Consider the following 22,635-nt stretch of genomic DNA (forward strand, 5'->3'; position numbering starts at 1 on the left):
TAAACCTCCTTCAGTACATGAAGCACCTTTCATCTTCAGGTGTGACACAGTGTCGCCCACTTTGCCCCAGGCCCCTGATCTCACCCCCCTTCCCACCACCATCGCCATCTGTCTCTATGGTAACCTGAGAGAGTCCCGTGAGAGGGGTGACGGATGCCTGGCACACGCACACATTGCCAACTCACCAGCATGGCACGCAGCGACCTGCCATATGGTGCCACCCCATATATCTAGCGACAGAAGCAGAGGAAGACCTGCATGTCCATCCATGCTGATACAGCTCTGGAATTACGACAACAGTGTGAACAACTAGTTGTATGGCTCAGGCTCTATACGATTAATTAGCGCGCTGGCATTTCCAGTAAATACAGACTACTTGCAGGCATATATTTAGGCTACTCAGAACGTTATACTCCACGAAAGTATCTGTTAGATTATCAGAACTGAAGTATACTACTAAAGAGCCTGTGTGGAAGTTGGTTGGACGCAGTTGGCGAAGTTTGACTGGAATTTGAGGTGTAATGATCTACAAACAGTCAGGAGGTGTTAGCCATGACACTCCAGTTAAACGCACATATGCCCGCCCTCGCACTTTCAGTTGCACGCATAAAGGCCTCTTTTTCAGCATTTAAATGTTTGTGCCAGACAGTTAGCTGACTGTAAGCCTGTAAGCAAGGCAGGGCCGCTACACTACACGCTATTTTCTGGACTCTGCTGCCTCCTGGTGGTGAGGTCCCAAACACAACTTTAATACGTCTTGGATCACCGTTGAGAGTAAATGAATACACAAAACATATTTCCCTTGATAAAATATAGTTTTATATTTCAGCAAAATATGCTTACAAATACAGAATACTGCATTTACATGGGTTTACATTTCTTTTTTCATGTGATATTTGTCTCTAAAAGAATGCAATATTGATTAATTCAGTTTTCTGCAAAACCTATCTTTCATCCACAACTCCGGACAGTATGACATTGCGTTAATTCACAGCTCATCTATTGTATTTCCTAGTCTTGAGTGAGAAAGTTTCATGAGAAATGATGCAAGCGTAATAAATATGCAAAGTTTCTTCATCGCTACTCAAATGCAAGTAATTGTCAGCTGTGATGGTGAAACAAGCCCCACAATCATTATACAGTTATTGCTATTGTAGAACAATAACACGTTAAATATCAAATTAAATGGAATGGAACATAATATATGCGTGATATGGCATTTCTATAAAGCTGCATCAGCCAGAACAATAAAACATGACAGGAAAGAAAACAAAGAAAACTTACTAAATATATATGGTTGACATAGACAATAATCATATAAGCATTTTCAATCTATTCTCTAAATCAAATATAAATCAATAAATATAAATGTATTCTGATATTGTCTACTGTTTATATTATACATAGTGGTATCTAATCTATGTATAAAATAAGATTTTAATCACAAATAATCTTTGTGAACATATTTCTTATGATTTTACGTACTGGAAAAAAATAAAACTTCTTTGAGTCCCTTGCAGAGAAGAGAGTTATATAATAATTCAAGTTTTTTTTTTCCCACCGTTTGCAAATCTGCCATGATCTTCCCTAGCAGTAGGCCAGCAATAACAGCAGAAACATATTGCATGTTTTAATGCACACTGAAATAAGACCTAGGAACTCGTTTTCCTTCAAATTCTTTATGTAACTAACAGTAACATTTACAATACTTCTCAAAGCAGTAACAACTGGGGAATGGGAGATCTACAGCACAATTTATGAGATAATATCCTTTTGTGACCCTTTCAGCATTGAAAGAATTGAACTTAAAAATATGCACTTACAGGCTACATATTCGAAATAGGTTTTGGTCGAATCATTCCCATAACGTTCAGGATCTTGTCTCTACATAATAAAGCTTTTCACCATAATACATTCATTTCATTGTGCAACTTCTTGGTCCAAACAAATGACCCACCGAGAAAAGGTCCCTGATAATTAAATCAGACAAAGACAAAAGGAAACTAGCAGTTTGTCTCAAAGGCTGAAACAGAAACTTCCTTTAAAGATCAGAAACTATTCTCAACAGCAGACAGCGGAGACAAAGAAAATGCTTTAAGGAATCAGCCAGCTAAAAGATGCACAAAAGCACGTTTAACTAACGTTTAATAAGACAGTAACTTTCTTTTCCAACTGGGAAAAACTCTAATTCTGCAGTAACAAAAAAAACAGTAATCTCTATCAACAGCTCATACCCTGTGGAAGAAACAGACGTCTGAGATGAGGTATTTTAAAATAACATGGTATTAATAATTTAATAAACACTGTAAATTCCCAGACTTGTCAAACTCTAGTTTTTGGTCTTCATCTAATTAAATGGACGGTGTACTGCGGGTTTCTGAACTGCTTTGGTCACACTGACACAAGTGCTAGAGGATAAAATAGAAATGAATGAAAGCATGGATCTTAAAATACTCAGTAACACTCTTCATCCTGCGGCTCCTAGTAATCTATTACAGATCTATTAAGTATCTCCTACAGCTTTTCCAATATTCTCTTCAGCCAAAGAGAGCAAAATAGTTTCCATAGTGAAGAAACCAGTGACTGTTGACTCTTCTTCTCAGAGCCAGTCATTTCTCTGTGTCCTTCCCCACCCATCATACACAAAACTCAGCTGATCCATAAGCTCCATATATCCTGATGGTGTTGCTCTGCTCCAGGCCCCTGTGCTCTCAGATGTGGATGTTGTGGTAACGGCCCTTCGCAAGATCTATGTCCACTCTGCGAGCTTCTGCGAAGCTTAAGAACGTGGCTAAACCCAGCAGATTCACTACCGTGATGAGGCCGAAAACTGACGCCCAGGAACCACTGGCCTCGATCAGATACCCTGAGAGATACACCATGATGACCCCTAACAAGAACACACAACAGCATTAACATATACAGCATACTAACAATCTACCTGTAAAAAAAAAAAAGTGTCCCTGATATATCATTTGATTTTAAGTGATTAACATTACATTTTAAATGTAAAAAGTAATGTCCTTACCTGTAAAAGCTCCACAGGTATTCATCACCCCTATTAGAAATAATAAACATATTACAGATTCAGAAAAGACAAAGGAAATAATGAGACTGACTTATAATATTCACTGTACTTAGTTTAAATAGCAGATGATCCTATTGCTCATTGTAAAATTACAAAAAATCTGTGCAAAACAATGACACCGTAGAACAATATCGCTAGAATCAGGGTTGGTTATGGTTAACTAAAACCATTAGAAAACATTTTCTTACTTATTTATGAAACGTTAAACATAACGTCCTTCAAATAATTTCCACTGCGTTCTTTTCGAATGAGAAATGAATCATGTTATTGAAGAATAAGGAATTGAATTGAAATTTGAGATTTATGGTGAAGGTAGACATTCGTATGGTGATTGTAAGAATGATAAATGCATTTTGATGGCACAGAATGTTGAGAATCAAATCTTTTTTTCTTTATACTCTCTCATTTTCTTTTTGCCACATTTCATTACGTCTTTCCAGATTAATTTAATTAATTACAACATTTCTAGTGCTGTTTTTTTATTATCGATAATCAAGCAATAATGAAGGCTATTTGTTATTCACAAATCAGGAATTAAAAACAAATAAGTTTGCTCTGAGCAAAAACTCAAGACAGTTACCGGTCAGAATGAAATAAATTACTGCTTTATTTAAATGTTATTTGTACAGTATATTTTCATTTTCAATTGATCAGTCTACAGTAAATGTACACCGCTCACAATTTTCTATTTACCGGGACTGGTAACATTGAAAACCCAGAAAGCATGACTTCAGTTGTGTAACGGTCACCAGCTGTAGTGCCCTTGAGAGCCACCAGAGGGCACTCCACATAAGACTATTATCACTCACAAACTACATTTCCCATAACTCACTGCCCGGACTCATCATCACTTATCACTGATCACATTCACCTGTACCTCATTCACTGATTGCATTCACCTGTGTCTCATCATCCTGTTAGTCCTGCAACACCGCTAGGGTTGGGTACCGAAACCCGGTTCCAATAGAGAACCGGTTCCGACGTAAACGGTAGTATCGAGACCGAATAAGAACGCAACTTTCGGTGCCTGACTTTTTTCACCGCATCTCGCGGCACGAATGATCCAATAACAAAACATCTCCAGTTAACCAGCAGAGCATTCATTTAGTTTGTTTGTTAAATAAGAGACGATCTAGCGCTGAACTGTGTTTTTTTAAATGATCAAAGTGCTCGTTGCCGCTGCGATCAGTGGCGCGGATTCTTGTGGCTCCCGCACACCGCACTTTCTTCACGCGTGCTTCCATACGTTGGACGCGGACGCGCTTCAATACGTTGCAGAGATCGATCTATTTATGAGGCGTCGTCTGAGTATATGCGTGGAGAGTTTGTGTGTGCGTGCTCGCGTCTCAGATGAGTATGTGCGCGAGTGTGTGTGTGTGTGTGCTCGCGTCTCAGATGAGTATGTGCGCGAGTGTGTGTGTGTGTGTGCTCGCGTCTCAGATGAGTATGTGCGTGAGTTTGTGTGTGTGTGTGTGTGTGTGTGCTCGCGTCTAAGATGAGTAGGCCTATGTGCGTGAGTTTGTGTGTGAGCTCGCGTCTCAGATGAGTATCTGCGCGGAGAGTTCCGCGCGTCTCGTGTGTGTAGAGTTTGTGTGTGTGTGTGTGCTCACGTCTCAGATGAGTATGTGCGCGAGTTTGTGTGTGTGTGTGTGTGCTCGCATCTCAGATGAGTATGTGCGCGAGTTTGTGTGTGTGTGTGCGCGCGCTCGCGTCTCAGATGAGTATGTGCGTGAGTTTGTGTGTGTGTGTGTGTGTGTGTGTGTGTGTGTGTGTGTGTGTGTGTGTGTGTGTGTGTGTGTGTGTGTGTGTGTGTGCTCGCGTCTCAGATGAGTATGTGCGCGGAGAGTTCCGCGCGTCACGTGTGTGTAGAGTTTGTGTGTGTGCGCGTGAGCGACTTTAGATGTGACGTTGTGCATTTCATATAGTTGGAGCATTCAGCAGTATACATGTATGTGTGACTACTTCGTATATGTGTATGCAAGCGTTTTATGTGTGCGTGAATGAAGTTCGATTTAAGCCCTAGACGGCGCCTCATATCTATTAGTTCTGGTGAAATAAAAAAATATAGCCTAATGCACACAAAGTGTCCCTGCTTGATATACAACCACTGATGAGCATAATCGGTTTAAAAAAACAACAACAACAAACATACAAACAAAAAACCACGAATGCGGATTAGAACCCAAAACCTCTGACATTCTTGACTAAAGTTCAAGTTCAGCTGCAGTGTTCCTCTTCGGGTAAGTCTAGTATTTTAATGCCAACTGCAAATCTTGCATATCAAGTATGAAGTATATTTATATGAGGCTATACTATGTGTGTTAAATATTTCTGCTCAGTGTCAGATATTTCTCTGTTTTGTAAAAGTCTATAATATATAATACGTAATATAATATATATAAATAATATGAGAAGACAAAATTTTGATCTTAACTTAAGTGTTTTCGGCTACATCAGTAGCCTTTTAAACGGCACCATTTTTTTATTTAATCAGAAATCAGAAAATCTTTTTCAGAAAACACACACAGGTATTATTTTTTTGATAAAGTGTGTGCGGTTTCGTTTTCTTAAGAACCGTTTAAGCACCGGAACCGTTTGAAAAATACCGAGTAGGTACTGGTATCGGATAAAACCCAACCGATACCCAACCCTACTCAGCGCGAAGTCTTGTTTAAGTGTTACACTGCATTTCTGAGCATTCTCCTGGTTTTCTTGTCTCTTGGTTTTGGATATCTTGCCCTGTTCCCTGGATTACTCTCTTTGCCTCTGGTCCCTGCCTGTTTTGTTTCTTTGTTTGTTTCTTTGTTTTGACTGCCTGTCTGTGTATGACTCTTGCCTGTACATCTGATTACGATTCTGGATTGCCCCATACAATAAAGCTGCATTTGGATCTCAACCTTCGTGTCTCGGAGCGGTTCGTAACAAGTTGAGAGAAGCACTGCAGAAATATCAAGACTATTTCCTCATCATATTTTCTCAATTAGATATAATTAAAGTGTAGCCTTTTTACAATATAAATAAATATTCAGAAACAGGTGCAGTTACAGCCTACATAAGCTACCGTTTTATGTTTAACTTTTATTAGACTGCAGATCGAAATAAAAGAATACTTAATATTATTTTAAAAATGAAAGAAATCGCTGCTTATTCTGAATTTTTACAGAATGCAGTTTCGTCTTTTTTTCATCTGCAGAACAAAATTAATTTTAAATTGCAATGTTAAAAAAAATTATTGCAATGTTAACTTATGAAATAATATAAAAGAAACATTAAAAAAACGATGTGTAATCAAGAAAAAGTATTTGACAAAATTAAAAAATATGATGTTTTACAGGGAATGCATCTCCATGCACAGCACGCCATCAGTAACTAAACATTAATAAAAAATATATAGACAACAAAAATGACAAAAAGTTACTAACACTAACTAAAATTGAAATTGAATATAAAAATAAAAACTAATTCAAAATATTAATAAAAACTATAAGTATATTAATGATACCAAAATAATACGTGCAATAATCACTTGTAATGTTTGTTTGTTTTTTCAGCTGATGAACATTAACAAGATTGAAAGCCAATCAAAATCCTTCCTACTTTAAAGCGTACACTGAAGAACAGAACACAGAGCATAACAGAAGCGTTACAAAGGTATTGTCCATCAGTGTATATGCCAATACATATAGCATGATGGTTATCATTAAAGTTATCATTCTTGGTGTAAATGAGCCTTAAGTGTGCAATCATAGTTCTGGTTAGAGCAGAGACAATGATACTTACCAAACAGAGCCCCAGCACAGGATGGAGCGAGATCTTGAACATTCACTGAAACCCCACTACAAAGACAGAGAGAATTATATGTTTACATTCACATTCATGCATTTGGCAGATTCTTTTACATATATTTGATCAGTGCTTGCATTACCCGGGAATCAAACTCATGACCTTGCGGTTGCCAAGGTCTACTGTTTGTTTGTTTCAATGCATGTGTAAGCAGTGTGTGGCATTACCTGTGGCTGAATGTGGTGAGGCCCATCGTTGCAGACACGAAAGCCACAGCTGTGGGGAACGTAGTGGTCCCGCACAGTAACAGAGTGAACACACTGGACACGCCCATAGAGAAGAACTGAAAAACACACAGATCAATACATTGTTATATACACTACAATTCAAAGGTTTTTTTTAAACATTTATACTGCAAGGACATATTAAATTAATCAGAAGTGACAATTAAACATTTATAATGTTACAAAAGATTTATATTTCAAATAAATGCTGTTCTTTTGAACTTTCTTTTCATGAAAAATATTTTCATATTTTAAGAAGCATAACTGTTTATGGATAATAATAATAAAAAATGTTTCTTGAGCAGCAAATCAGCATATTGTTTCTGAAGGATCATGTGACACTGAGGACTGTGGTAATGATCACTTTTGCCATCACTAAATATATTAATACATTAAAATAGACAACATTTATTTGATATTGTAATAATATGTAGCTGTTAATGCAGCCTCATGAGAGAGTGTGTATTTCAATTGTACCTGCATGAGTTTCCTCACTGACGCAGTATCAAAACCTTTAAGAGTCAGAGAAAGGGGCGAGAGTATGAGTGTGCCAGCTGAGGAACATTTAACAGATTTTATAGGACAATTACAGTTGAGTAGACTTGACATTTACAACACCGTAAAACTCGAACAGATGCGTAACATTGGCGGGAAAGAGCAAAGTCACGACACAACAATGATTACAGAGCCGTTGACACTAAAGAAAGGAACGGGACTATTTAATTGCCTTTCTATTGTCAATCAATAAGACATTGATATGAGGAACAAATGTGAGCTTATATCTTTAAATGCGTTTGTGTAGTACGTGTGGTTTCGTACCCTGACTGATTAGATGGTCTGAAAGGCATCCACTAAACAGGGAAGAGGGAATGGCCACAAACCATGGGATCACGTTAAACACCCAACCCTGAAGAAACACACACATGCAGACATACAATCAAACACACACACACACACACACACACAGGAACACGCAATGAACAATAGGTCAGCCCAACGCATATGAACATACAGTTCTGCATACTCAGATGTGTTGTTGTTATGTGGAGCCCCCTGCTGGAGTTCAACCAGAACAGCATCATACTAACATCATAAACAATCTAGTTATTCATGTCTCGCATAGAAGGAGAGAAATCTCAGTATGCAAACTGATATTATATTGCTTTGACACAGATCATGTTCTCACACGCTGTCTGAAAGAGCGCAGTTCAGTTTACCTTGGCATCAGGGAAGGTGTCCTTGAAATACGTTGGCAGCCATGACAGCAGTGTGAAGAAGGTGCTGGCGGTGCACAAGTGTGTAATAATGACGGCACTGAAAAACAGACAGAATGAATGACACCAACGCAGCTGGCAGACAAAAGACACCGAAGGTGCACTCAGTCATTTTTCTTCACCATTAAAAAAAGGTTCTGAAAGATAAATAAGTTTCGACAAATATGTTTAGAACCATGTACAAGATTCTACAGTCATGACACCAAGTTGCGATCACATGAACAGCCGAATACTAACATTTACCTTGGTAAACCCTTATATCTGGAGACTTTCGCTCATGGAACAAATGAATCATGGCTAACCGCAAATAGTGCACTTCCACAATGGCATTAGTGATCATTATTTGCGTGATACTGCATCCACATCACTATGTTTACGATAACACAATATTAACAAAAGTTAGAGAATTAAAAATTGATTGAGAGCATTATAATATTTTAATAATAATTCATATAAATTATATAATGAATGCAAAAAGAATCATTTTAATAAAAAAAACTTAAGTAAGTCTTAATCGAGTGCTGCAGGGAGGACATATTTTTATAGCCCAGAACCCGGAAATGAGCATTTTAGCACTTCTGCACATTGTCCTGAAGTCAATGGGTTTTGTCTATTGTCCTGAAGTCATTGTGTTTATGATTGTGCTCTTGCAAGCTATTTTAACAAACTTTCAAATAATTTTTTTTTTTACTGAAAAAGTTGTCGGAAGATTAGTGATGGTTACGTTAGTCTTTAGCTTGATGAAGTTAACTTCATCTTTTTTTTCTGCCGACTGTTTTTAGGCTTCAAAACGTGTAAGAATCATACACTTTTGTAGGTCACAGAGCTTATTTTCTGCAATAATCCAAAAGCCAATGAAAAAAATCCTCTGTTTTTTTTTGTCAAGGGAACCGTGGTGATGCAAACTTCCGGGCTGGCCTACAAAAACACATCATCACTGCGGTCCTCTATTGCCATAACAATAACATCAGTGACAACAATCACTACTAGAGCACTCACTCTCAGTCAACATGGTAAAGTACAGTTGGGCAGTGACAGCAGCATCTTTAAATTCTTTTATAATTACTATCTACTTTTCCTTATACATTAATATAATTTTTTAAATATCACAAAAAACATCCGCGTCATGTGTGCAGTCAGAAACACTCAGCCATATTTGGCTGACGGGACAGAGTACTGTGTTACTGTGTTTCTGAGTGCTCTATATATAGACAGACATAGAGTGGATGTGAATCAGGCCTTTATGGGAGCTCAGTAAAGACTCTTTGTTCAGCACCCACACTCTCTCTTTCTCTCTCTCTCTCTCTCTCACACACACACACACACACAGTATTCAGGTGCTAATCTCACCACACAGCTGGCTGTCTGAAGAGACGCAACCAGTTTCTCTTAGACAGTTTGGACTGGGTTCCAGCGCTGCCCAGAGACTCCAGTGTGATGATGGGACCTGACAAACACAAGCACAATCGGCCTTTAAACAAACCGTTGTTAACACCTGTTATGGAAAAGAATAACAGCACAACTTTTTTTTCTGGAAATAAATTACATTTTTATTCAGAAAGGATACAGTAAAAAGAGTGACAGTAAAGACCTTTAATAATGTTACATAAGATGTTCTTTTGAACTTTCTATTCATCAAAGAATTTCTTTCTGAGGATTCTTATATATAGTTTACACAGTAATGTTTCTTGAGCAGCAATATTAGAATGATTTCTAAAGGATCACGTGACACTGAAGAATGGAGTAATGATGCTAACAATTTGACAAAGGAATAAATTACATTTAAAAATATAATCAAATATAAAACATATGTTTGAAATTGCAATAACATTTCACAGTATTACTGTATTTTAGATCATATAAATGCACCATACACTTCTTTCAAAAACATTTAAATCATACTGACCCCAATCCAAATAAATGTGTGTATGTTTGTGCTCGCGTATCCTGTACATACCCTCTCCTTTGAGCAGATACTTCCACATGCAGTACGCCCACAGCACAGACAGAAGCCCAGAGACGTAGAACACACTCTCCCAGCCGTACAAGTCCAGCATGAGAGAGCCGAGACCGCCAATCACCAGAGTCCTACACACACACACATTCAATCTGAAAGACATCGGCTACATTTCCGCATTTCCACAGAGACAGCGATCAGACACTAACCCCAGGTATGAGCCGCTTCCCACTGTGCTCATGAGGAAACCCCTCTCACTCTCCACCACCTTCTGAGAGCACAGACTGGCCAGGGACGGGTAGTGAACACCTGAGCGCCAAGAAAACAAACACACTCATTTTTGGATAGCCATAAGTGGATTATTATTGTTTATGACTTAAAAACAAACCAACAAATATACCACCTTATGCCCACCATATACTAAAAACAAACACACTGTGGTACTAATAATTAATTAATTAATTTAAAAAACAAATATTTAATTTTCATGATTTACTGATAAATGTTATGTTGGGCATCCTCTTTTTTTTTTTATATATTCATCACGTATTTTATCCTGTATTGTAGATTCTGTGTTGGAATGTGCAAGTAGTATTGTATCGTAATATTATGTTTTGTACCCATCTCATAATTCTGAATAATAATGTAAAGCTGTTTTGCTGCATTCACGCCATGTCGTAATTACGAGATGACATCGTGATTTGTAACAGAAGCATGGAAAAGATGATGCCACTAATAAATTTGAGCAAACTTTAACATTTTATAACAAAAAGCCAAACTGCAGCTCCCTCTATGCTGATAAAGGAATCAAAGTGGCATATTTTATAGCAGTCCAGTGACTGTTTTTCAGACCCCTTCCACTAGTTTCAAGAGAACACAACAGCAGTACAATGACATTCAGCATAATAAAAAACAGGGCATGATAGTGGTTGGATTCCTCTCTTTGCCAACCACAGCACAATTATGCTCCTCTTCAAATAAAAAGAGGTCAAAATTTGCAGGAGGGAACATTTAGCAATTTGCAATGATTTACTAAGCAAGCAAAGTTTCCCCTAATAACAGCACAGCTCTGCTGCATTTGCAGCGACTTAGAAAAACACTGAAAACAGCTGGATATTGTTTAGCAACTTTCTCCAAGCTTAAAGGGTTAGTTCACCCAAAAATGAAAATGATGTCATTAATGACTCACCCTCATGTCGTTCCAAGCCCTTAAGACCTCCGTTCATCTTCGGAACACAGTTTAAGATATTTTAGATTAAGTCCGAGAGCTTTCTGTCCCTCCATTGAAAATGTATGTACGGTATACTGTCCAGGTCCAGAAAAGGTAATACAGACATCATCAAAGTAGTCCAAGTGACTACAGTGGCTCAATCTTAAGTTTATAAAGCGACGAGAATACTTTTTGTGCGCAAAAAACAACAAAAATAACGACTTTATTCCACTATTCATTTCCTTCTCTCTGGGCCTCGAGTTTTTTCACGTAGTATAAATGCGTAGCGCTTCTGTGTTGTATGTCACACGTAGGCTAGTGATTGGCCGACGCTGGTCATGTGTGTGATGCACAGTTTTACTACGTGAACTCACTCGAGGCCCAGAGAGAAGGAAATGAATAGTGGAATAAAGTCATTATTTTTGTTTGTTTTTTGCGCACAAAAAGTATTCTCGTCGCTTTATAAACTTAAGATTGAGCCACTGTAGTCACTTGGACTACTTTGATGATGTCTTTATTGCCTTTCTGGACAAGGACAGAATAACGTACATACATTTTCAATGGATGGACAGAAAGCTCTCGAACTAAATCTAAAATATCTTAAACTGTGTTCCGAAGATGAACGGAGGTCTTACGGGCTTGGAACGACATGAGGGTGAGTCATTAATGACATAATTTTCATTTTTGGGTGAACTAACCCTTTAAACTATTATTGTACTTCAATATCCTTAGATCCTCGAAAGTACACAATCCGCACAGCATGAAAGCACAGTTATGGGAAGTTCGGTACGCTCTGGGGCGGTCTCTCACCCTGCAGCAGGCCCATGAGGAAGCGGGAGACCGTCATGGAGACGATGGGCTGGGAGCAGAAATGGGCTAAGATCGGAGTGAAGGCTGTCATTGCTCCCCATGCTGCCGCTGACAACAGCATCACTTTCTCTCCTCCCACCCTAAACACCCAACAAATCAACAAAAACACATACACACGCATTTATGAACATGACATCGAATCCAAACATATCTTTATGAGTATTTCTCCAGCAAAACAGACATTCTATTCCACATTTTAAAAACGTCATAGTGCTGTTTCAGTCCTTAGATCTGCAGCATGGGACCAATGCAGACCAGCGGTTCATGGCAAGCTTCAGTTGCATCACATTCTTCACTGTGTTCAGTCCTGTTTCTGAGCAGGTTGTGGCTCTCTGGTGGCCAATAGACTTGAAAATGACTGCATTTTAGCTCACAGTTTAAAAGTGTATCATATTATTAAGTTCTTTAATATTATTTGAATGTAAGGAAATGGAAATTACTGCTGGACTAAACCGGTGCGATTAACCAGACGGCACGGGAAAAGAGTCCTCAGAACTGTTTGCATATTAGCCACAACCTGTTTAACAAATATTTAAAGCAGTTTCAACAGATGGCAAAGGATGATATTATAAAATAGAGCCACACCCTTAAACCAGAGACTGCCATCACATTCACGTAATTTCTACCAATGAATTCACTGTGCACTCGCCCTTTAAATGATAGTGATTCATTCATTCAACTGCTGAAGCTAACTTGTGTGACCTAACTTATGTGACCTACTGACTGTTGCCCAATTAAAGTTACAAATATTTACATTCTATTAAAGGGGGTGGTTGATTATGATTTTACTTTTCTAACTTTAGTTAGTGTGTAATGTTGCTGTTTGAGCATAACCAACATCTGCAAAGTTACGAAGCTCAAAGTTCAAAGCAAAGGAAGATATTTGCTTTTAAAGAAATCGTTTTTTAAGGACTACAACAAACGGCTGGTAGGGACTACACGACATTCCTCCCGGGTTTGTGACATCATGAACACAAGAATTTACATAAACCCCGCCCCCGGAAACATGATTTATAGATTATCATGACAGAATATGCTAATCAATGACTAGAAGATAACTACACATAAGCTGTATAAATTCATCAACTAACCATTCAGAAATGTCCTGTTGCATTCTACATGTTGTCTCTCCACAATTGTCTGACTCTGGTTTGAACATAAAAGGCTAAAGGTTTTTGAAAATTTCAGTGCATGTCTGCGTGAGGTAAAAGGACACGAAGCTCCGCCCCCTGTCCTGGGAGCAGCAGCTCATTTGCATTTAAAGGGACAGACAGAAAATCTGTGCGTTTTTGCTCAACCTCAAAAAGTGACAACTTGAACATGCTATATAAAAATATCTGTGGGGTATTTTGAGCTTCACATACACACTTTGGGGACATCAAAGACTTATTTTACATCTTGTGAAGACGGCATTATACCACCCCTTTAAATATTAACTTATAAATGTAAGAGCCACTTTAAATTGTAGAACTCAAGATCCAATATTACTTAATATTACTAACTTAAAGAAATCTTTATGTAAAGTACACAAATAAAGACATTTATTTTCAGGTTTCAGCAACAGAAACAATGGAGTCAGAGGACCTGTCACTGACGTAGCCTCCAAGGACCTGAGTGAAGCAGTAGCCCCAGAAGAAGCTGCCCAACACCATGCCCGTCTCTCTCTTGGACCAGCTGAAGCGCTCTGCCATGCTCACTGCACAGATAGGCATGGCCACACGGGCACAGTACAGCAAACATGTGCCCAGCAACAGCACCACCGTCCATAGCCTCGCTACTGGCCTAAAGACAGAGAGATAAAACCGTATCTTTAAAAACAAACAAGATTCATATGAAAAGTTGTTACAGGCCAAAGCACACAAACTGGCAGGTGCCCATCTTGGTTGATTTGCTTCAGATGCACTAAAACTTAGTTCATCAAACTTTTTCCTCAAAACCTTTTTACTCAAAAACCAAGTTTAACAAAGTTTATTTTAATCCTCTGATTTAGAACAGAACTGTGACTAAGCACTTAATTAATAATAATAATAATAATAATTATTATTATTATTATTAGTAGTAGTAGTAGTAGTATGTTAACACTTTACAATAAGTTTACATTTGTTAACATTGGTTAACTATATTAGTTGACATTAACAATGCATGAATGAATACGTCTAAAGTCGTGCTGTCAAATCGATTAATCGCGATTAATCATATCTAACATAAAAGTTTGTATATATATATATATATGTGTGTGTGTGTGTGTGTGTGTGTTTACTTGTGTATATAATACGTGTGTGTATACACACACAGACAAGTTTGTATATATGTTTATTTGTGTATATAATACATGTACACACACACACACACACACACACACACACACATATATACTAATATATATTTACATATATATACACATACATACACACACACACACACACACACACACACACACACACACACACACACACATTATGTAAAGAAAACCTTTTCTTAGATGTGATTAATCGATTTGACAGCCCTAGTCTAAAGCATTTATTTCAACATTTACTAATACATAATTAAAATGAAAAGTTGCATCAGATAATATTATTTAATTGACCAGAGCTAACATAAACTAAAAATGAAAAGCCGTATTTTTATTACAATTAAATGCAATATATTAATAATGCTTATAATGCATTTTCCCATTCTGAATGAAACGTGTGAAATGTTTGAAAAACTGACATTAAAATAATACTTTTAACTACTCATAATTTGTTACTGAGATAAATTTAAATTTGAAATGGTAATTGGTGTGCCTTAGAATAAATATACCATTAATATACTTTTGCAATACAATGTATTCATACTTTATTTAGGCTACTATACTTTATTATCATAGTAATGCACTTATATTAATTAATTGTTTGCATCAGACTAATACGCATTATTTAGAGGAAAGTTTGGTGAGGAGGTGGTGGTCTCACCTTGTCCAGGTCTGACTTGACTCTGCCCACTTCTTCTGCGATCCAGCTTGTCCGAAATTTTCTGCGGGATTCTCCTTAATACTGGGCAAATCTGGACAAGAGTTCTTTCCATGTTTTTGTAAAATTGCCATTCAACGACAAATATATTCGTTTGTGACTATCTGCTCTGATGTCCTCTCGGGTCAGTCTTTGCGAGCGTGATAGGCAAAAGAGCAAAGCAATGAAAACAATATGTTTCTATCCCAGTTTCTTCGCGGAAGCATCTCCTTATAACATCCCTGTCGCAACCAATGCGCTCCAGCGACCAGCAGAAACCAGCGGACTTTCGGCTTTCACAGCTGCTATAACGCAGCGGGACGAATTCCAGCTTTCTTTCCTGATTCCTGAAGTATTGATGATGATCCACGTGTCAGTTCTTTTTTCAGCCACGCAGTTCCTCCAACCACTGGCGCCCCAAACCAGGAAGTAACGTGACTCAGCCCCTTCCACATTCAGTCATCATTTCGCATCTGCCCTGGGCAACAAACCTGAGCGTGAAACTGAAAACCGTATGAAGACGGATTTCTTTCATGCAAAATGCTAGCGAACAGGTTTAGTGGACGTGACACGACTGATTGGTATTACAGATACACCAGGTCCGACTCATGTGCGCGAATCGATTCTTTTAAACATTTTGTTTAACAGAACGACTCACAAAAAATCCTGTAAACGACTCATTCCTGTATGTATTATGTTCAAATAATGCTGTTTTTAGGGTGCTTAATGTAAATTCAAGCATCCCAGTTTGGTTTGTTGCAGTCATAGTTCAGCTCATTAAAAGTTTTTATTAGCTTTTACATGAAACAACTCTCGTTAACATCTCCTGACTGAAAAGTTTTCACTCTTCTTTTACAGACTTTTGTTTATTAAACTAACTCTGTTCCATATAAATGTTGATAAAACGGTATTAATCAAGTCATATGCTTTATTTTTGTAACATTTCTACAATTAATATATTAAAGTAACTTACTTTTCAGCTATCAGTAAAATCTTAACTGTAACATCCAGCTGTTCTATTATGCATCGCTTTATTATGAATCAGACATCGTCTGATAGAGATGATTATAGGTTCAGTCCAGTCAATAACAGCTGAGGACCGAATCAGTCCGATTAAGTTAACGACTCCTTTGGACTCGCTTTGTGAACCGGTTCATCTGATTCATTAAAAAGATCCGACTCAAAAGAAGAAAAAAAAATCATTAATCGGATTTCGCTGTATTATATACAAAGAAATAATCGTAGGCCCTAGGGTAATAATCATGTCCATTACGTGCACAAGATTACATTGCTAAAGAAATAAACTTTTACAAGTCAGAATCCAAGTTGTCATAGTAATTCTTGTTCTTCTGACTCATTTGAAGTGTAAATTCTGAGGTTGTGTCTTTACCAGCCAACAGCAAGCAATTATCATAATCAGTCATGAGACAGCCCATGTGGGTGGCTTTCATTCACCACATATTAATTTGTTATAAAAATACACCTTCTGCAACCTTTAATTAGGCATCACAGTATAAGTATTTGGCCATAACAACAACAGCAGCAATTTTGATATTCAAATAGAGTTTGGGGATTAAAAAAAGAATATTTAATACCTATGTAAAGCATCTGATTTCAGAAGCTTACAAATTGATCTCTGCAATATCTATAAATCACAATTGAATGTCAATGTAAGCAGGAATACTATGACAATGTACAGTAGAAAACAATGTCACATGACTTTATAACATTATAATGCAATAACATTAGTACTCAAAAGGGCAGATTTTCTTTGACAGGGCCCTTTTACACGCATACAAAATGTATACCCGTGCACTGCAAATAAAAGTTGTGAAAGCACACATAACTCGTTCATCGTATTGGTACAATCAATTCACTGTCCTTGATGACACCACTATTGTGCCTTAGGTACCTCACATCAGAGGACAGTCAAACAGAAGGTAAATCTAAATAGTGTGGTTCAGTCCTCAACTGTATTTGTAGACTTTCTGAACATTCGCTGACAAAATAGAAAGATAATAATCCTCTGCAAAAACAAAATGGCTAAAATGCTATCAATTCAGCTCAGCAAGTCAAACATTGTGGTAACAAAAATCACAGAAATCCATCTGCGATAAAAAGTGTTTCCATTTTGGCTAGAAGTCATCCTTAAATCTTAATCTCATTTCCACATCCCATTTAATGCAAAGTCTCCGATAAGCGACGAGTAAACAAAACAAAAGGTTGATAAAAGGATGTTTGAGTGTCAGTCACTGAGTATAAATAGTTAAAGAGAGGGAAAGCGTCCGTTCTTGTTCCCCGCAGAACGCAAGCATAGAGATGCTGGTTCGTTTTCACTTGGGGTCCTCGATGGTGCCTTTGCTAAGATCTGTCATTTTGGGGTACTTGACTTTCTTCTGGTCCAACTCGTTCTGAGCCCACAGCAGCAGTTTGAGGAGTTTGGCAAGTTTCGGTGTCGACTCCCTGTTTTCATAGTCCAGCACTGCCTGGTTTACCTCGCTCCACACCTGTTATAGAGGACCACATGCTGTCAATCACTGGCAGATTAAAAAGGGGCTATATGTAAAAAATCGGCGCAAAAATGTATCGCTTTTTTATTGCAATTGCTATAGAATAGCAATAGAATTGTTTGACTTTTATGTGAAGGACTCTCAAAATCAAATGGATGTGTTATTTATGTGAGCTTCCGTTCTATGACATGAAATTAATGCGTTTAGGATAATGCAGAAAGGGACATTCTGTACTGTAATGTTAATGTGTCATGTAAAGAAAAGGGATTAAGTCAAACTATAGTCTCACATAGCAGATCTATAATCTCAAATATACTTTATAATCAAACTACCATAACAGTGTAGTTTTAATGACCTCATCCGTCAACATAATGCGGGTGAATTGCAGACCTGGTGCAAACATATCCATAGCACTATGATCAGATGCTTCTTAACTGATGTTTTCTCACCACTGTAATTTTTGTTCTGTGTATTGAAAGGAAAGCATGCAGCACATTTACATATGCATCTAAACAGTGAATGAAAAAGAACTTCGCTGTGAGTATATCGGGCATTTAATCACATTCAGTCTCTAGTATGTTACGTGTGCTTGAGTAGTAATAATAATAATAATAATAATAATTCATTACATTTATATAGCGCTTTTCTCGGCACTCAAAGCGCTTTACATAGAAGGGGGGAATCTCCTCAACCACCACCAATGTGCAGCATCCACTTGGATGATGCGACGGCAGACATATTGCGCCAGAACGCCCACCACACACCAGCTTACTGGTGGAGAGGAGACAGTGATGAAGCCAATCAGTATATGAGGATGATTAGGAGGCCATGATAGACAGAGGCCACTGGGCAAATTTGGGATTTTTAATGACCACAGAGAGTCAGGACCTCGGTTTTACGTCTCATCCGAAGGACGGTGCTCTTTGACAGTATAGTGTCCCCATCACTATACTGGGGCGTTAGGACCCACACAGACCACAGGGTGAGCACCCCCTACTGGCCTCACTAACACCTCTTCCAGCAGCAACCTGGTTTTCTCAGGAGGTCTCCCATCCAGGTACTAACCAGGCTCAGCCCTGCTTAGCTTCAGTGGGCAACCGGTCTTGGGCTACAGGGTGACATGGCTGCTGAGTAATAAGTTGCGGTTCACATACCGGCCGCCGATGTCGCTAATAACAAGGTTTTCTGAATACTACGTATAGCCCCTTTAAATAAATGATGCCTTTCATTACAGTCTACAAATATCATATCAAGTGACATCTGCAGAAAAGGAAAGTAATTTCAGAGTTATTACATTTTGATACAGATTACAAAAGACAAACTATATATTTTAAATAATAGGCGTTGATGTATAATTTACAGTAAAACTGGGAATGTACATTAAGTACATAGGATATATTTCATATTGACATAATTTACCTTTTTGCCTACTGGCCAAAGTACACCACCTTTCAAACGTGTGGGGGCAGTAAGATTTTTTTTTTTTTTTTTTTACATAGGCCTATATAAATAATACCAGCAAGAAATTGTATCTAACAGGAATATAATTAATCAAATATGACAACCAAGACTTTTACATTGTTATACATACATATATTTCAAATAAATGCTTTTCTTTTGAACTTTTTATTCATCAAAGAATCCTGCAAAAATGCATCACAGATTCCACAAAAATATTTAGCACGTGCAGGAATAAATTATATTTTAAATTATATTGAAATAGAAAATAGTTCATTTAAATTGTAATAATGTGTTACAATATCATTGGTTTAATACATTGATCAAACAAATACAGCCTTGTTGAGCATAAGACTTTCAAAAGATTTTTCAAAGAGATTTTTTATACACAATGTGCCAATGTGTAAAAGTTATCCTCAACTGGTCGGTGGCAGATGTTTATTTAAAAATTAAAAAAACTCTCATTAATTTCTCGCCCTCATGTCGTTCCAAACCCAAACTTTCATTCATTTTCGGAACACAAATGAAGATCTTTCTGATGAAATCTGAGAGCTTTCTGTCCCTCCATAGACAGCTATGCCACTACCACTCTGACACTTCAAAAAGTTCATAAAGAGATCGGAAAACTAATCCATATGAATCGAGCGGTTTAGTCCAAATATTCTGTAGAGACACGATCGCTTTTTATGATGAACAGATTGAATTTTATTCACATATAAATATTCACCAACTCGCACATCAGCTGTGGTAAACGGAAGCTCAAGCATGTTCACTTGAAGTGCGAGAACCAATGAGGTTAATTCTCGTGTTAAGCAGCACGTTTGAGCTTCAGCAAGAACCAATGAGGTTTGTTCTCGCTTGTCAAGCAGGTTCGGTAGAGCTTCTGTTAATGTTCGCAGATCAAAGTTTACATGTGAATAAAAGCCTAAATTAAATCTGTTCATTATTTAAAGTGATCGAGTCTCTTCAGAAAATTTGGAGTAAACTCAATTCATATGGATTAGTTTTACGATCTCTTTATGAACTTTTTGAAGCGTAAATATTTTAGTTGCATAGCTGTCTATAGAGGGATAGTACGCTTTTTGGAGTGAACTATCCCTTTAATAATATATTAAAATAACAAGGTTTATAAAGAGACAGACAGCATATCATCAATTGTACTGGTTTCAGGTTCAATAAATAAATAAAGATTTTAAAAAATGACGGTTGTTTTATGTAAAACAATATGTTACCTTCTGTCTCTGCATCATGTTTAGCAGGTCTCCGAAGGGTGACTCTTCTGGGTTATCAAAAGCCAGGAGTGCAAGGGTGCGCTCCATCTCTGTCAGGCACTCTCGGCTTTCCTCTCCCTGTTCAGCCAGCTGTGTCTGTGCAAACTCCAATGCAGCCTCAGTTTCCCGCAGGCGAATCAACTCAATCAGGTGTTGTTGCTACAGGAAGGAAGCACTTGTTGTAAGTTTGGAATCATTCCCCTGTGATTCAGCATCAGACAGTCTTTCTAAAAACTACAAATCTATGATTCACTATGAAACAGTGCAAAACCTTTTGTAAGTGTTATATACATATATATTAAAAGGTTAACAGCCAGTTTACAAAATAAAAGTCCAAAAGTGAACAACTTACAGTGGCCCCAATAGTATTTTTGGACTCTTAAGCCACACCTTTAAGTTGGTTTGATGTTTTGTTAGGTTCTGAATGATAAAGTAACAGATCTACTTTTCGAAATTGAAATATTATTTTTAGTCAGATGCATTTACATTGAGATTTTCTCAGATGCAATCAACTGAAACAGTGTCTGCAAATGTGTGTTAAACAAATGGTCCACACAATTAGAATCGTCAAATGAATGATTGATCTGCTTTACCTGAAGATGAAAGTACAGGTAGCGGTTAGTGTCCAGCAGCTCAGGATGCAGACTGTTGATCAGTGCAATGGCCTCTTGAATTTGTCCCTTCAAGACCATCTCCCTAATTTTTATCCTTTCATCCAGAGAGTCCAGATCAACACTTGGTTCTATGCCTGATTCCATCCTAAACTTCTCAGCTGCCTCTTTAAAACCCTCTTTGTAAATAAAAACAAGCAAATTATGAAAAAGATCTACAGACACTTGTATTAAAGCTGCAATGTATGGTGAATAAATACAAGTGGTCAGTTGACCACTTACCTGTCACCAAATAATTCATAATGAGTCGATTCATGTCTGCCCGCTGAATGTGAACATTATTGAGCTTTTCCATCCACTCATCTCGTGTTATGTCGTCTGGCTTTTCAGCATAACTCATCATGAAGTGTTCTGCACAGACAAACAAATATACAAACATGATGTATAATAATAAGATGATAATAATAAATACATACAATTTTAAGTTATAGTTTCAGTTATGGGAAAAGAGGCAGCTTGAAAGCTAGACACTTTTTTTATGTATGGGTTGTTATAATCTCACAGTTGTAATCTTCATCTAAGTTAAATAAATTAGTTTAATTAAGGTCATTTAAAATACATATTTGTTAGTCTATAACGTTAGTCTGCATATACTATATAAACGCATACTATTATGTTTACTTTATAAAGCTTTTAGTTCGAGAAAGACTAGGGCAACGAAACAATAATCTAAACAAAACGCCAACGAATCAGTGAATATACAATGAGAAAATATAAATCAATAATGCTACTGAAATCAAGCAAGATGACATTTGCGCTTATGATGACCGGAAGCTCTAATTATAAAGGCCTGTATCATAACATTGAAGCCTGTACCGCTGGATAGAAGACAACAACAGATTCAATACTTTACGTAACAACAACCACATATGAACGTTAATAAACACAAATATTCTCCAAGCATTTACACAGTACGACTCGTTGGCGACATAAGGAGTAACAAGTCGATTATGCAAAAATTTTGCATTTTACCTGAATGTGTACACTTTCCTCACCAGCAGCTCGGGGAGAAAGGCCGTACTGAGCTCTCGCGATGATCAAGAAAAAACGAGATTACAACGATACCTCGTTTGGATTGGCTGACGATCAAACGTCAACTTTATAACATCAACGTAGCGGACTGCTTACATTTTTATAAATTAATGTATTGTCAACATAATTAAAATATTGCGTTCGTTGTAACGTTTGATTCTTCATTTTTTGTTTATTTTTTAAATGTTACATCAGCCATCACTTAGCAGCACTTACCATGGCGTTTTCTTACAATAC

The 22,635-nt window shown here is 37.4% G+C and overlaps 2 protein-coding genes and 1 long non-coding RNA gene across 3 annotated transcripts; 1 reads left to right on the plus strand and 2 right to left on the minus strand.

Moving 5' to 3' along the window:
• Positions 1-796: 796 nt before the first annotated feature.
• slc17a9b (solute carrier family 17 member 9b) lies at positions 797-16,271 on the minus strand. Its single transcript, XM_082146459.1, has 13 exons — positions 15,421-16,271; positions 14,051-14,248; positions 12,407-12,546; positions 10,596-10,695; positions 10,387-10,517; positions 9,780-9,876; positions 8,373-8,469; positions 7,975-8,062; positions 7,633-7,667; positions 7,099-7,214; positions 6,869-6,924; positions 3,029-3,058; positions 797-2,890 (listed from the first exon to the last, which is right to left on the minus strand). Exons 1-13 carry the CDS (start codon positions 15,549-15,551, stop codon positions 2,712-2,714), a joined length of 1,398 nt encoding a protein of 465 aa, XP_082002585.1. The 5' UTR covers positions 15,552-16,271; the 3' UTR covers positions 797-2,711.
• Positions 16,272-17,029: 758 nt separating this feature from the next.
• gid8b (GID complex subunit 8 homolog b) lies at positions 17,030-22,487 on the minus strand. Its single transcript, XM_082146471.1, has 5 exons — positions 22,339-22,487; positions 21,589-21,717; positions 21,289-21,485; positions 20,657-20,854; positions 17,030-17,963 (listed from the first exon to the last, which is right to left on the minus strand). The coding sequence occupies exons 2-5, from the start codon at positions 21,707-21,709 to the stop codon at positions 17,790-17,792; spliced, it is 690 nt and encodes a 229-aa protein (XP_082002597.1). The 5' UTR covers positions 21,710-21,717; positions 22,339-22,487; the 3' UTR covers positions 17,030-17,789.
• On the plus strand, positions 17,970-20,398 carry LOC309481520. The gene is made up of 2 exons (XR_014200038.1): positions 17,970-18,559; positions 19,099-20,398. It is a non-coding gene; the product is annotated as an uncharacterized lncRNA (long non-coding RNA).
• Positions 22,488-22,635: the final 148 nt, after the last annotated feature.

The sequence above is a fragment of the Leuciscus leuciscus genome (genome assembly GCF_965113295.1).
Source record: "Leuciscus leuciscus genome assembly, chromosome: 18".
Taxonomy (NCBI): Eukaryota; Metazoa; Chordata; class Actinopteri; order Cypriniformes; family Leuciscidae; genus Leuciscus; species Leuciscus leuciscus.

Bases quoted from the DNA above. Each gene is read 5' to 3' on its own strand.
- gid8b (XM_082146471.1), bottom strand. From the start codon at position 21,709: ATGATGAGTTATGCTGAAAAGCCAGACGACATAACACGAGATGAGTGG. The intron at 20,855-21,288 runs GTAAAGCAGATC...TCCTTCCTGTAG, and splicing joins ACCTGTACTTTCATCTTCAG to CAACAACACCTGATTGAGTT. The intron at 17,964-20,656 runs GTAACATATTGT...CCTCTATAACAG, and splicing joins ACATGATGCAGAGACAGAAG to GTGTGGAGCGAGGTAAACCA.
- slc17a9b (XM_082146459.1), bottom strand. From the start codon at position 15,551: ATGGCAATTTTACAAAAACATGGAAAGAACTCTTGTCCAGATTTGCCC. The intron at 10,696-12,406 runs GTGAGAGACCGC...CTTGGCGCTCAG, and splicing joins CCTCATGGGCCTGCTGCAGG to GTGTTCACTACCCGTCCCTG. The intron at 2,891-3,028 runs GTAAGGACATTA...TGTTCTTGTTAG, and splicing joins TACCTGTGGAGCTTTTACAG to GGGTCATCATGGTGTATCTC.